Here is a 14,631-nt window from a genome sequence, read left to right as displayed (position 1 = left end):
AAAAAACACTTCTTCAATAATCAAGAGCTATAAAAACGACATCCACTACCTGACTATGTTAATTGTTATTATTTTTTGTAGTATCTGTATTTGTTTTGTTTTTTTCCTGTTCTTCCTTCCTTTTTCTTTTTTGTGTCAATTTGCTACAATATTTAAAAACGCAAAACTTTCTTTCGTATAACTATTTGAATGAGAGAGTGCAGACTCGACGACCTCCTACGCCTTCAGGGCTATGGTCTTTCGCACTCTCTCATTGGATGCACACTGTCAGTTTTTGTTTTATGTATGTTTCGGCGTTTCGCATCCAAACCTGATCCAAACAAAAATAAATGACCATCCATCCATCCATCCAATCTCATCTAAAGTTTTGTATGGCAAACCCCATACTATTTTATTGCTGATCTACGGTCCTCTATAGAATCAATTGTCAACATCTTAAAAATTGTAGACAGTTTTAGTATTTTGTTCTCTATTTACAAACGTAAATGTTGTATGATGTTCACTTTTCGTTTTCGAAAATAGCCAACGAATCTGAATCCAGTTTGAGGACTTTTCATTCAAAAATTGAACTAGCCGGCTAAACTTGCGAAAAATTTTGTTTTAAGTGAGAGAGAGCTGCGAAGGACTCCAGCCTGACTCTTTCTTCTCAAAGCTCCAGAGTCCAAAAGCAGACATGGTCAAGACGATTGGGTAAAGCATGGGTTACAGCAGAATGACTTTGTAAGCAGGTCTTGCAACTACAGTATGATATACTGGGTGGTGCCTTCTTGTTCATCAGCCTGTCCCAACTGCATCAAGTGATAATTTGTTTTCTGCTTAAGCTGCGACATAGGCTACCTAAGTTTTGCAATAAGGTGACATGCCTAACAATGCTATTTGAAACACAGCTAGGGTCCAGACAAGTATGGGAGTGATGGAAAACTAAAAGGTAAACTCCAGAGTTTCCACGTCATAAACTTTCTCACCAGTTGCAGTTTTAACGTCATGGCTAAGGCCAGTGATGTATAATGATCTGGGTCTCTAGGAGGACAACACAAACATCATTTCACTAAATAATAACTAGAACATAAAAGGAAAATTATTACAACAATTATAATCCAAAGAGCGCTGTTCAATATCATATGACGCCTTTAAATAGGGATGTCAAAACCGTAAAATTGCCGTATTTTTAGTTGACTAAAAGCATCATATTTAGCTTTAAAAAAGAGATGAACAAAAACAAGATTACTCTGCGGCTTTCCTTCTGTTTTAGGCTGGATGTAGGCCTACAGAAGTTTATGGTTACTTCTTTCATTTATTGTTTAAATAAGAATCGACTTGCTTTTGCAAGTAACCTACATGGCTCGTCATATTTTAAACATACGGCTAATTTGCAAAAGGGGAACAATATCGAAACAATTTTGCAATGCTCACGAAACAGGCAAATGCCATTTTAAAACTTTAATTGTTCACTTGTTTCCTTGAATAGGATTTCTGTGATGGCACTACAAAAATATAGACCTAGTTAGACATTTGGATAAAAAGACACAAAATGGTTGTTATTGGCACATTAGCCTATCTCACCATTTTCCATGTTGGCTCTACATGATTAGTTCCAATATATTCCACGTAACTGGCAAATCCTTCATTCAGCCAAAGCTCATCCCACCATAATGGACTGATCAGGTTGCCAAACCACTAAATAATAAAAAGAAACACTTCAGTGAACCTCAAATTGAAAGCATCATAGTTTAGAGAAGAAGCTCAATTAAAAGTGCATAGCGTTGAAGTGCTCAAAATGCAACCAAGAACTTTTTCTTGGTGTGGCTTACTTGATGTGCTAATTCATGAGCAATAACAACTGCTACTCTCTGCTTGTTCGATGCTGAGTTAATTGCCGGGTCATACAGAAGTGCAGTCTCGCGATAAATTACTAGTCCCCAGTTTTCCATTGCTCCTGCTGCAAAATCTGGTACTGCAATTTGATCTGAAAAGTGTTTAACATGAGAGTTAACATTTCTCAAAATTGTAAAAGCTATATCTTAATTTCGATCAGGGATATCTATAACTACGGGATTGGAAAGTCTATCCAGTGCTATACATCAGTAGGGTCATCACATTACTACGACCTTATACGACTACAGAAAGATTAACAAAATAAAACACCGACTAAAAGATACACAAAATTCGATTTTACAATAATAATACAAAATGTACTCTCACATTAAAACTTAATTGATTATAAAAGTGCATTTACGCTGCTAGAAAAAAAACAATGAATCCAGAAAATGAATGAATGCAACGAGTCCAAAAACCGCCTATTGTTGTTCTTTAGCATTTTGCGTAATGCAAATCAGATCAGAAGTAAATGAGGAGTGTTCAGCAATCAGTGAAATATGCCGTTGTATCATCAACTTGTTCACAGACCAATCCAATACGAAACCAATCCGTTTACGATGTCATCAGAACTAAAACCATTATTCATTCTGGAAATTTTGCGTAATGCTACCTCAAAGGGCAGCAAACAAAATACAACATCACTGTACTAATGGAATACAAACAAATAAACAAACCAGGCAAGCAGACACTTTACAATTTACAGCAGGTGAATTGATGATTACACTTTTGGTTGATCGTTTAGCCTACTACTTGCTGCCCTTTGAGGTCAATTTATGTGATTAATCATCACAGCAGCGCACAAAGAAAAGTGACCCTACTGGTGTATGAAATGGTTTTCAATTCCACAGAGTTTCCAATCCCGTAGTTATAGATATCCCTGATTTCAATTAAACTAATTCTATTTTACCCTGTAGTTTACTGTAGCTTATGAAATGCAAAAGCAAAATATTAAAAAATCAACACAATAAAATTGAATGCGCCTATTCATAAAGCATATAGCATGGTGCAAGATATTAAAGTACAAAATAAAATAAACAAAATTCAACTATGATCCAACAACATGTTGGTGGGGTCAACATCAACATGCAGACAGATTTTGGTGTCTGCATGCTTCTCAGTAGCCTACTGTATTTATTTAATGTTGTAGATATGTAAACATATTTTTGTCATTGTTGAAAAAAAATTGTGAAAAATCAGGCTTGCAGATTAAGGTTTATGAGCCCATTTCATGATTTTAATCGAATAAAACCCAATGTTCATTTGCATGTAATTATATCCATGGAATGGATATATAGGCAAAAGTTACCAGAGTTTAACTTGATATCTGCTAGTTTCTGTGCGATCCATCTTGCAATCAAAGAAAACAAAATCTTACGCGCTAAAATGCTTTTGGTGCTCATAGGAACACATCACATATGTATTAATGGATATGCTGGATGTCATCAAGGATATCAAATTTCAAACTGAAATCAAATACCAGAGAATATATTTGACAGCAACATCCAGCTTGCTGCCACTAACATTGGTGTCAATATGAAAACAATAGCATTTAAAAAGTTCACAATAGCATTCAGAAATTCAACTGACATCGTAAGCGTCGGTAACCTCAAGCTTGTGAAATATACCTGATCTGATAAGCAAATATACTGAGACATGATTTTCTAGATCTAAAATATTTATTAATTCGCATCTATCAAAAAGTAGTGTCAATTACAACTCATGGGAGCATTGTCAATTTTTGAAGCTTACATTGTTCCATTCATCAGAAACAACCCTGGAAAAAGGTAGCAAGCTAAAGACAAATCAAACAAAATAGAGGTAAAGGTTGAAGCGTAAAGTTTATCATATCTTGACGGCTAAACCATTCATCAGAAACAACCCTGGAAAAAGGTAGCAAGCTAAAGACAAATCAAACAAAATAGAGGTAAAGGTTGAAGCGTAAAGTTTATCATATCTTGACGGCTAAACCATTGCCAATTTCAACTCTACTATTCAACTCTACTAAAATCAAGGCACAAATGCAAACTGTGCTCACTTACAGAGACAAAAAACAAACCTACTGACAGCAGTCACAGATCTAGAAAAAAAGAAAGAAAAAAAGGAAACTAGGAGAGGCGTCGGAGATTAAACAAGACAAAAACTTTTAAAAAAATCGACAGTGAAAATGTTGTGGTTAAAAAAGCCACTAGTTTGTCAAGAAATCAAATCAAGACTTACCCCCAGTAAATTTTGAGAAATTTGCTTTGTTTTAGTTCCTATTTGTGTATTGTTTGACCCAATAATAAATAATCAGCCTAATTGTACAAAACTCACGCTTGTTTTTGACTGAATTTATCCAATAAAAACTAGATAGCCTACGTGTGTAAGTTAAAGTACGGTAAGTCGGCAACGTTTGCTTTAATGGAAGTTTTCAGTTTCAATTGTTTTCTCAACACCACAAAAGATTTTAATTTTTTTTTTATTTAACTTTTTATAGTCCTGCATATATATAGCGTTGTAGGCTATACGATAGTAGGCTATTCAGTAAAATTGCAAAAATCTGTCCGTGTTTCCATCTTTCCCAATATCAACCCTAATGCATTACAGTACATTCAAGGCACATTTCACCTCAAGTCGTTTTACCATTGGTGACGGCGATGTCCATGCTTCTGCATTGTAAAGAAACGTGGCCTAGTCCAGATACAGCATTTTATAATAATCGTTTTCGAGTGTTTTTATTGCGTGCTGAGGTAGTTTTCATTTTTACAAAGTTGTATTTTCTGTCGGTGTCAAAATTTTGTACAAATGAAAAATTTAGGGTAGATGTTTTTTTTTCTTGGTTTTTGAGGCAATTGACCAATCGCCACTGGGATCTGCTCCTGGCTGGCAACACTCCATACGTATGTGTGATACGACGTTTGAATATCATTTTCAATACGCTTTGATGGCATTTGGTCTCACAAAAATAGTATTAAATTGTTTTGCATATCTGAAGATATCCGCTGTAGCTTACAGTGAAACGAATAGGCTAGGCTAGAAGAAAAGTGGTAAATAGAAATATTTGAGTTGCAGTGCAGGCTAACAAGCTAAGACCACCATGTTTGTTATGTATGTTATCGCAATGGGCGCAAATAAAAGCATGGTTATTATTATTATTATTGTATAAAAAGTTGATAAGCAACCAACTTCGCAGCACCCAGTGCATTTGTTTTTCCTAAGATAAGAAAAGTAAGTTAAAAAACGTTCAATCAGACTGTTAGCAAGCGGAAAATAGTCTGCTGAAATTTTCTAAATCAATTTGACTTTGTTCTTCAAAGCCTGGTGATGTCAAAAGCTAATTTGTCACATTGGAAAAAGAGTGAAATGAACATTAAAATATTATTCAAAAAAAAATTGATGTAGACAGTTACCAAAAGTTGGCAAAATCTTGAAAATTCTGCAAGAATGTAACAACTCAGACAGTATCTCCAGGTAGCTATGGTTGTAGTTAAATGCTACAGTTTATGAAAGCTGTCACATAAAACATGCTCTTTTGTGAAATACGCATTCAATGTCAATGAATAGCTTTCTTTAGTTATCATTGTCAATGATAACTAAAGAAAGCTATTCAAAGTTGACACCAAACAAAAAATAAAACAGCACTCCCTCAAATAACTTAAATTAAAGTAGATTTTTCTTAAAAGCCTACTACAACAATTTTAATTGGGTTACTCTTTCAAGAAAAAAAATTACTGTGATTGCTAGCATACAAATGAATATATTTGTCAAATGAATATATAGTGTATATGAGTGCAGTTTATATCTTACCGCACTTGGGAAGAGGATAAGGTACATCAAAATAGTTGACAAAGTAATCGAGAACTGAAGGCGTGATGTCTCTGGCATAGTCGCCATTACCGTTTGATATTTGTTGTGGTCTTGCGTAAATAAAAGTCTAAAAAATGCAAAACAGGCTGAACATTCACAATCCAAATTCAACAAAATTACACAGATGGAGTAAAAGTGATCATATCGAAACTGCAAAACATCCTAAAACTAAAGTTATTCTACATTTGGCATCTATGCATTCACCAGAGTGCGCTAAAGAACCAGAAACAATTACTGTATTTTTCCCTTAAGACTGCAACTGACGTGCTTTGTAGATGAACCTCGCTAGATGTTAATTCATTCGTGGATTTCCGTGTTAATTTATTTGCCCATCAAATCTGACAAGTTGCGAAATTAGACGTCATCCGCAAACAGTTTGCTTGCAGATTAGCTGCTGACCAGCTATTACTTTCTGGTGATATACTCTCTAAACCAGCGTTTCTCATCCCAGGACGGTAGCAACCTTCTGGGATGCTGAAGTTGACTTACGGAGTGCTGAGAAGTTTCAAGCACATAACTGTATAGCAAAGTTACCATTATAAATCAACTTTAACACAACGCTCATAGAAATAGTTGAGTGTTAACAATAGTTAAGTGGTGTGCTGCGCAAGGCAACAGTAAATCACCAATATAACTTCGGCTCGTAAGTAAATGCATGGGCTGTCCAGGCGTTTTCAGCGCATACACACGACGTATAATACAGTAATTGCAAATCACGGATAAGGTTTGTCAGATGGAGTACGATATAGGGTTATATCGTTAGGTAACCTATCGTTAGGGTTACCGGTATATCGTTATATCGTGACTCAGTAGGCTATAACACTGCGTGGTTTACTGCTTTGTAACCTAGCATTTACCATATCGTGTTTGTTCATTTTCGAATCGAGCGAGTAAAATCGGTTTTATTATTGCACATATCACTTTTATTTAGAATCGTTGCCCTAGAAACTTCTGCTTCATTGGGAATAAAATATTTTAAACAGGTTTAGTTTTTACGATTTATTTGCTCCAAATTATATGACTCGTAAAAATTCTCATAAAATTTTATGAAAGACGTAAACACATCAAAAGTATTCTCATAAAATTAGTTTACAATCCACTATTAAAATTAATTTACCTGACAAGTAGTCGTTAGAGTTGTTGAACAGCTTATGTTTAACTCTAAATTAATTTTTCTCTTGCAATAAAATAACTTGCAATTGGAGTACAAAAGAAACATTTGCAACTACAGTGAAAAGCACTAAACTACAGTTACAAAACCAGATGGTTTTAACAGCCTTCTACACTCTAGTCGTGTAGTTGCATGAATAAGTACAGTATTTGATTTATCACAAACACAAACTTCATTGGATATTCATTGCTTTGTATAAGAAACTTATTTTGATTTTAACATTTACAGAAGTTTTACACTTTCAGTTGCAGCTGTGGTCAAAAAAACAAAAAAACGTTGATTCATCTTACTTGCACATCGGACGTGGTAGTGTTTTCCACATAGTCGAAATCACAAACAACAAAAGCGAGTAAGTATGTGCTCATTTTTACTGTTTGTTCAAATGTGGTTTTCATCCAATTTCCGTACATCACCTGCAAGATGAATTGAAAATTTACAACTTTTGCAACGCAACCTTTATCATGATTGGTGTGACTACATTGTAGACTTCTAAGTCGTAGGGTAAGCATAGAGTACAATAAAGTACTTTGTAGAATTGATGCGTTGTATCTACAGTTATTTTTATCGATTGATTGAGCTTTTTTGAGAGCTTAATCCTGGTAGTTTCGTGTGCTTTTACAGGTTTTGAACCACTGACGCAGGCCCAGTCACCGAGTTTGACAGAGTGAACCTTCCGGTTGTTGAAGTGTCGTTGTCTGTAAATTATTCCATCGACTAATAGCCACTGAATAGAGAACAGTCCTTGAAATGCGTAGCTCAAGCGCACCCTCGAAAGTCGAACCAAACGCCACTTGGTCTTACTGTTTCTTCGTTCGGGGCGGACATCGCGGCCTAACGTGCCGGACATCAATGGAAACGTGGAAAAACAATACTTTTCATGTTACGACTAGCAAAGGGTCAAGAATATTTATTACCAGACACAAACATTTCTTTGTCTGAGTCCAGCTACTGTTTGTATTTTGAAAAACATGTAAATATTCTTGTTAACTTTTCCACTTCGCCTTTCACTCCAGGTTTTGGAGCAAGGCCAATCATGCAGATTTGATTGTTTGAACGATTCTTGCATCCAATATAAACGGTGAAATGGTGTAACAAGCTAAAATTTGAGCAAAAACTAACACTAAATCAAACAAAACTTCTAGGGGCTGCTAGTAGGCCTATATGATGCTTAGGGAGCCATATTGGTTGGGCTAATGGCTTGATAAAATAGTCACAATAACACTCTTTTTGAGCATTGTATTTTTAAAGATGCAAGCTTGTAAAAGTTTTCTTTCAGATCGCTTTAATAGCTTATATTACTGAAACGGGTTGTGCCAGTTATATTAACTTATTTGGAAGAGCTAGGCAGATTAAAATGTTGCTTGAAGTAGATATTTATAGCGGAATTGTAGCAATAATATTGATGATAGGTTATTAGTAATGAGCTCCAGGGAAATGTTTCCAACAGACAATATAATATTTGCCATAAATCTCAATTTTGGTTCATCATTCAAAATGAAAGTTAGAAAATATAATATCTTCTTGTTTGCCTTTGTTTATTCCCTTCCTCGACAAATCGCCAATATAATAATTAATTTTATTGTCAACCCTCCTCTCTCTTCATGCCACATGTTGTATGAGATTTGTTCGCTATACCCATAAAACATAATTGGAGGCAATGTTGTTGTGTTTCGGACTAAAATGATAGGTTCTACTCTGCAAAAGCAGCATAGGCCTTATATTTTTTAACTTCACTGACTGACAAATTTCCATATAGACATCACTCTTTGTACTGTTCAAAGCAACTAGCTAAGCCTGAAAAATATACAAAGTTGCCAAACAAGCTGTTGTTGTAATTTATGTTGGGTGCTAACTTCTGCAGGCCTAATAAGTAACCTAAATTTATCGAAACCATCATATCGATGAGTTATTTCTGTGGTACAACCTTAAACATGTGACATGAATTGACAAGAGATCACTTAGTATCAAGTGGTTGCTGTTTTAAAAATTTCATGCTAAAATTGAATGAAAAATATTGGCTAATTTTTTAGATACGTGGTTAAAAATGATATAATTATTGTCTGGAAACTTTACAGAGAATTTGGCAACTCTCCTGCAAAACGGGCTACTCTCAGAACCAAAATGGAGTAAGTTTCGTTTCGCTATGATATTGACTTCTCTGGATTCATAAAGTGTAGTTGGTTTAGTTACAGTTTACTGTGGCATGAAAATTAGAGAAACATTTTTGCACGTAGACTTTTGCACAAAACTCGGTTAAACAGACATAACACGTTGTTGTTCAAACGATTTGGATCTCGATAAGAAAAACAACATTAGTTTATCACAATGCCCGATAACGTTGAAATAAAAAAGGTAAATCTTTTCAGGGTTTATGAAAACGCTGACATGAAAACTACAAAAAATGACGAGGCAAAAACATGCCTCAGTAGTCCAACAAATATTTCAGAAACAAGGTGGTGTTTTTCGCTTAGAAAATCACACAAACAGATTAACAGCAAACATTAAAATTAACGCTGCAATATGCAGCACTTTTTGTCTGTTTAAGTAGTCTGCTTAACGTTTTTTCTTTTAAAATGTGACGTCACGCATAACTTACCCTTTAGTCATTCACTTGCAGTTAAAGCAAATATTTAGCAAATTTAAATAAGATGCCTCGGCCCCATTTTCTGGAAACAAATTTTCTATTTTGCCAGTTACGTCAATACGGCCATGCATTGTGCTTTTGTTAACTCATTTTTTTCTACACGCAGTACAACGCGCTTCACTGAAGCTTAACAAATAGAACATTGTTAATGCTTTTGAAGTACGTTGACTGACCTGTACTTGACATATTATTTCAATCAAAACGGACAAAAGTAGAAGTTTTAATTTAGTGAAAAGCGTAGGCCATTAACTGCTAATAAAATCAAATTTGAAAACATATATTATAATTATTATTCTTTCCAGCGCAATACAGTAGTTATCATCATTATGTTTCTTCTTCGTATTGAGGGTCGGAGACAATTGTTTGCGATCATGAGCTTGTCGTGCCTCCCTTTCTTAATTTAATTTTGTCGGTTTAAAGATGTTTGTTGTACAATCTTACTAAGTTGATTACAAACATCATACCTCTGTGGATATGTTCGGCATGTTTGAAATGGCAAAGTTTGGCGGTTGGTGCCACAAAGAGACGTTGAATGTCGCTTTCAGCGCTGGCTCATCAAAACATGGGAAAGCTTTCCTGGCATCAGTCGGTTGCATTTGAGTCGTGGCGATGACACTGGAAAATCAAACATTTTTCTTTTCTTAGAATTAACTTCAGTTGTTGGATATGGATGTATAAACCTATTGTTTTTGCTTTGAAAAGTCGTCTGCATGGTTGAGTGGTGAGAGCCCTGGTTCGACGTTCAAAAGGGCCGCTGAAAAGTATATGGCTGTGTCTTTGGCAAGACACTTAAAGACATGCCTGAATGTGGACACAAAGATCTTATTCTTCAACTACAGGGTGTAAGCCTGGGCACCACAAAAAGTCTTAAATTTGTTCTATACCAAATCGCCATTTTAAACTCGTAAACAGTTACCATTTTGAATAAAGATTAATAGTTCTTATAAAAGTAATTGCATTAACTAGGTTACATAAGATTGGCACGACTATAACGTAGGCCTACTTCTCTATCAACGAAAACGATAGTAAACCAAAATATGGAAACCAAATTGAACCACTTCAAAATACCAATTCCCCGCTTTCAAGTAGTTGATTTTTTTCGGTCAAAGCAATGGTTGCACTTTACCATAGTGCACGTTAAAAATAATTGTTGTGGTATAAAGAGATCCTACAGACCTACAACTTACACTGAGTCCCCAGCATCATTTGTGTATGTACTGCGGTATAATCCACCTAAATCATCAGAAAGTTCTCCTTTAAATGATGTGTAGAGAGTATAGTTGTCCCCTGATGCCATTTCGTCACCCAACGTCACAATAAGGTATTGATTTGTTTCATAAAGTTGATATGTCGAAGTCATTTCCATTTGCTGCAATTTTTCACAGTTTTGCAATAGAATACGTCTGCGTAAACAACTACAGTAATCTTGTTTTTATAAAATCCTTTGCAATAGAAAAATATGAAGATATCATGGTCTTATTTTGGTTGGGTTCAAGTTAATAAGATCGAGATGCGTACTAACAACAACAATCTCACCCAAACATATTGTCAGGTCTAAGTGTTAGTTAAATGTGTCTAACTTAAAGAATCATTACTTTGTCTTGTAAGCTTTGCACTTTATTTTGTTGTCTTGGTCGTGTTGTGGCAAGTTGAGAAAAAACTTAAATGCTATTAAGATATAAGCCTAACAGAACTGATTTTGTGAACAAATTGCTGTATCTACCCTATAAAATCACACTTTGTTGATTTTGAACCATAAAACCAATAAACAATTCAGCAAACTATTCAAAAGTTGAAACGCAAGAAATTGTTGACAATAAATTATGGATATATCGCGCTGTCGTGTATATTTTGAAGGACAATTGTTACTGTACTTATAGCACGTTATGTAGCCTAATTGTGTTTTATTGTCATTCAAATAATGAATTCCATTCCATTTTTAATAAGTAAAAACACCACCGAATTATTAGTAGACTACCCAAGAGAATAAGCTGAATTTACTATTACTATAGCGAAATCGATTCTTAAGAAATTACATTAAGAGGTTAGATCAGTGTTTCCCAAACTTTTTTTTAATAGCGCCCCCCTGGACAACGAACAGAGTATCAAACGCCCCCTCGACAAAAAAAGTAAAACCAAAGTTATTTTCCATTCATGAGGTTGGTGCAATGTCATCAGGCTCTTGACATCGGGTTCCAGTTTGGATAAGAACAATCTTAAGTCTCTCTATCTGACTATGTCAAGAAGGTTTCTTTTGTAATTCAGAGGCGTTGCCACACACTGAAAGCACGCTACACGAAGTAGCCTAGGCTATGAGCTGAGAAAGACTATGATAAAAACTTTGACCCGATTCCACAAGTGAGGGTATTTCTCTTTGATTTGGTTCTGTAAACAGAACGATTGATACGAGATATTGAACTTCGGTTTGAGTGCAAAATCGCCTTGCAATGTTATCAGTTCCTTCTCAAAACTGCAAGTCGCGAGCCACACTAATTGTTAGAAAACATCGTCGTCAGCTTTTGCCTAAACGCTAAAGAAGTACACCAATCGATATTTTTTACAAATTATTGCATCCAGCTGCTTGGCTCTTTGACTCGCATTTTACCTTTCAGTCATAGGTGATTTTTTGCTGCAAACACGATAAAACTGCATTCCAAGATTGGTTTTTTAAAAAAGTTTAAAAGCAAGCAATATGACAACAATGCAACGTAGGAGATAGTTTACCAGAAAAAAATTACTAAGCTCAAGAGGAAGGGGAAACCTTCATGCATTCGCCACTTATCAATCCATCAACGTTTTTGGATGCATGACCCGGCAGTTCAACATAGGATAGTATCAAAAGAGAATATTGCTTTAAAATTTACCGAAACTCGTTTTGTGTGACAATGGATGCTACTGCGGAAGGGATGTCGTTTTACGCAGTTTTTTTGAAATTTATCCGATATGTCGTCCTTGTGTTTTATAGATGGTAGCTCATTAAACTGTCGCTAGATGAGCATATTGTTAGCTGCATGCGGGCACAAACACTTGTCAATCAACAATTGTATTAACAACATACATTTTAAACTGTAAGCCTACATAAATGTTTTGGTGTCATGTAGCCTTTTGATATTTCAAGATAAAGTAAAATTTTCAAAAGTTCAAGATTTTTTTACTGTGAAAGTTAATAATAGGATAAATAGTTTTTGTATATCCACAAAAATCATAAACCCATGCAAAGTGTATGGCCGAACAAAAACCAAGTTAGCTGCATTGTTAGCCGCATGCGGCCCGAGTAAAGCTTCTGTGCGGCCCGCGAACACTTTGTGCATGCCGGAATTATCAGTGCTAAATCCAAGGTTTAAAAATACACCTACGTTTTATAAATACATTACATTCGCCACAACCCTAAATAAGTCGCGCATAATTTGGTCAATAGGTAACTATGAGGGAACAATGTCGGTTTGTGACGACACAAACGTGCGTTGATATTTTGCTTTTGTGGCTAGCACTTTCTCCGTTATGAAGCGATTAAAAAGCGACACACCGAACAGAATGGCTGATGAAACCCTGGACGCCTGCTTACGTCTGTCGACCACTGAATTTAAACCAGAGATCGATACTATATGCAAAAGCAAAAAACAATAAATTGTTTTAGTTTGCTAATTTGTTGACGTGTTATGTATCGTATCTTTTTTACTAGCTGAAATCACTTTTTGAGTTGCAAGCAGAGATTAAAAAGTGAGTTAGGCGTGCAGCAAAACATTAGGTCGATCAGAACAGCAAACTCAGTCCTTTCATTGCAACTGTATTTTGTCAGCGACAAGATTTGTTAATGTTCATAGCCTGCGAACAGTAAGAATGTAGCTAAAACAGATCGAAATCTATAGAAAAGAAGTTCAAAATCGCAATCTAGTTAAGTTTTCATTTAACGTTTCTACTGTACTTTCAGCAACGCGTTATCATTTCTCACTATGCGGCCCGTGAAGTTTTTCTCAGACCCTAATGTGGCCCTTCATGTTCGCAGTCTTGGACCACCCTGTTCTAGAGTACAAAAATTCAGTTCTTAAAATAGTCACTTACATCTTTGTCATAGACAATGACGTCAGAATAGCTCAACTTGTTGCTATGGATGATAACATAGTTTGTCGCAGTTTTAACCATGAATTCAACTGTACTGGTGCCATTGAACCAATACATATCGTTGTTGTCAGGAGTCAAATCTGGCTGAAGGTCAACTGAATAATGTATCGGTAATAAAGTATCAGGAAGACGAATGTTTCTCCACGGTCCTGGAGGAATGTCTGTAGTTGTGGTTGGTACCGTAATCACTCCTACCGTGGTAGTGGGGGAAGGCCCAACAGCCTGGTCTGTTGTGCCGCCGTTTGATTTTCCAATCAGCCCAGCCATCAGACCAACAGCAACTGTAAGAATACGTAACAATGTTATAATTTTTTTTCTATCAAAACTTGGAAATATATGTTTAAGCAAAGCATACATATGTCAATATCCAATTTGCAAAAAGATTGCATTGTTCGTAAGTAATTTCCAACTTTCTCTATTTCAAATAGAAATACGATGCATTTAAATAAAATCAAAAATAAAAACTTCATTAGAAGTAAAGGTTTTATATTTCCGCAATATCGTGCTACAATAGTGTATTGTCGACTACATACCAATCAGCAATACTGTGACTACTACTGCAACTGCAAGAACCGTTTTGCTGATTACAACTTTTCCTTTCATTGACTGGCTTCCAGATCCATCAACTAGATCGAACTGTTTCACCATTGTAGAGTTTAAATATAACGTAGCCCAGTTGATATAAATCACAATAAAATCGCCTATTCCTCAGCCTGAAATACAACAACGCTAAGAGTAAATACTGAAACGTTCGGCTGTTCAACAGAAATACTATCGTTTCTAGCAGTAGTTGCAACGTTCATCTGATGGTGCGAAAGTAACCACCCGCAAATCTCTTCGTCACTATAACTTTTTATGTCTTGCCTTCAAACGTACTGCAGTATACTGTATAACTGAAAATTTTATTGTATGTTATTCGCTTTGAGGATGCGCTTTGTCATGATGCCGCTCAACCGCTCACACACCTTTG

At 35.6% G+C, this 14,631-nt stretch overlaps 1 protein-coding gene across 1 annotated transcript in view; it reads right to left on the bottom strand.

Annotated features, from left to right (window-relative positions):
• Nucleotides 1–14,300, bottom strand: part of LOC145773977 (aminopeptidase N-like) — a 32,189-nt gene extending 17,889 nt beyond the window's left edge. Inside the window, exons 1-8 of the mRNA XM_082585105.1 lie at nucleotides 14,195–14,300; nucleotides 13,602–13,942; nucleotides 10,727–10,908; nucleotides 10,004–10,154; nucleotides 7,186–7,308; nucleotides 5,665–5,791; nucleotides 1,812–1,966; nucleotides 1,564–1,677 (exon numbers count right to left, since the gene is read on the bottom strand). Coding sequence (XP_082441231.1) covers nucleotides 1,564–1,677; nucleotides 1,812–1,966; nucleotides 5,665–5,791; nucleotides 7,186–7,308; nucleotides 10,004–10,154; nucleotides 10,727–10,908; nucleotides 13,602–13,942; nucleotides 14,195–14,264 — 1,263 coding nt within the window. The 5' untranslated portion in view covers nucleotides 14,265–14,300. The remainder of the gene's footprint in view (nucleotides 1–1,563; nucleotides 1,678–1,811; nucleotides 1,967–5,664; nucleotides 5,792–7,185; nucleotides 7,309–10,003; nucleotides 10,155–10,726; nucleotides 10,909–13,601; nucleotides 13,943–14,194) is intronic.
• Nucleotides 14,301–14,631: the final 331 nt, after the last annotated feature.

This window comes from Aplidium turbinatum, chromosome 7 (assembly GCF_918807975.1).
Source record: "Aplidium turbinatum chromosome 7, kaAplTurb1.1, whole genome shotgun sequence".
NCBI lineage: Eukaryota > Metazoa > Chordata > Ascidiacea > Aplousobranchia > Polyclinidae > Aplidium > Aplidium turbinatum.
The sequence above is the reverse complement of the archived record's forward strand: the minus strand, read 5'-3'. Positions and strand labels throughout refer to the sequence as shown.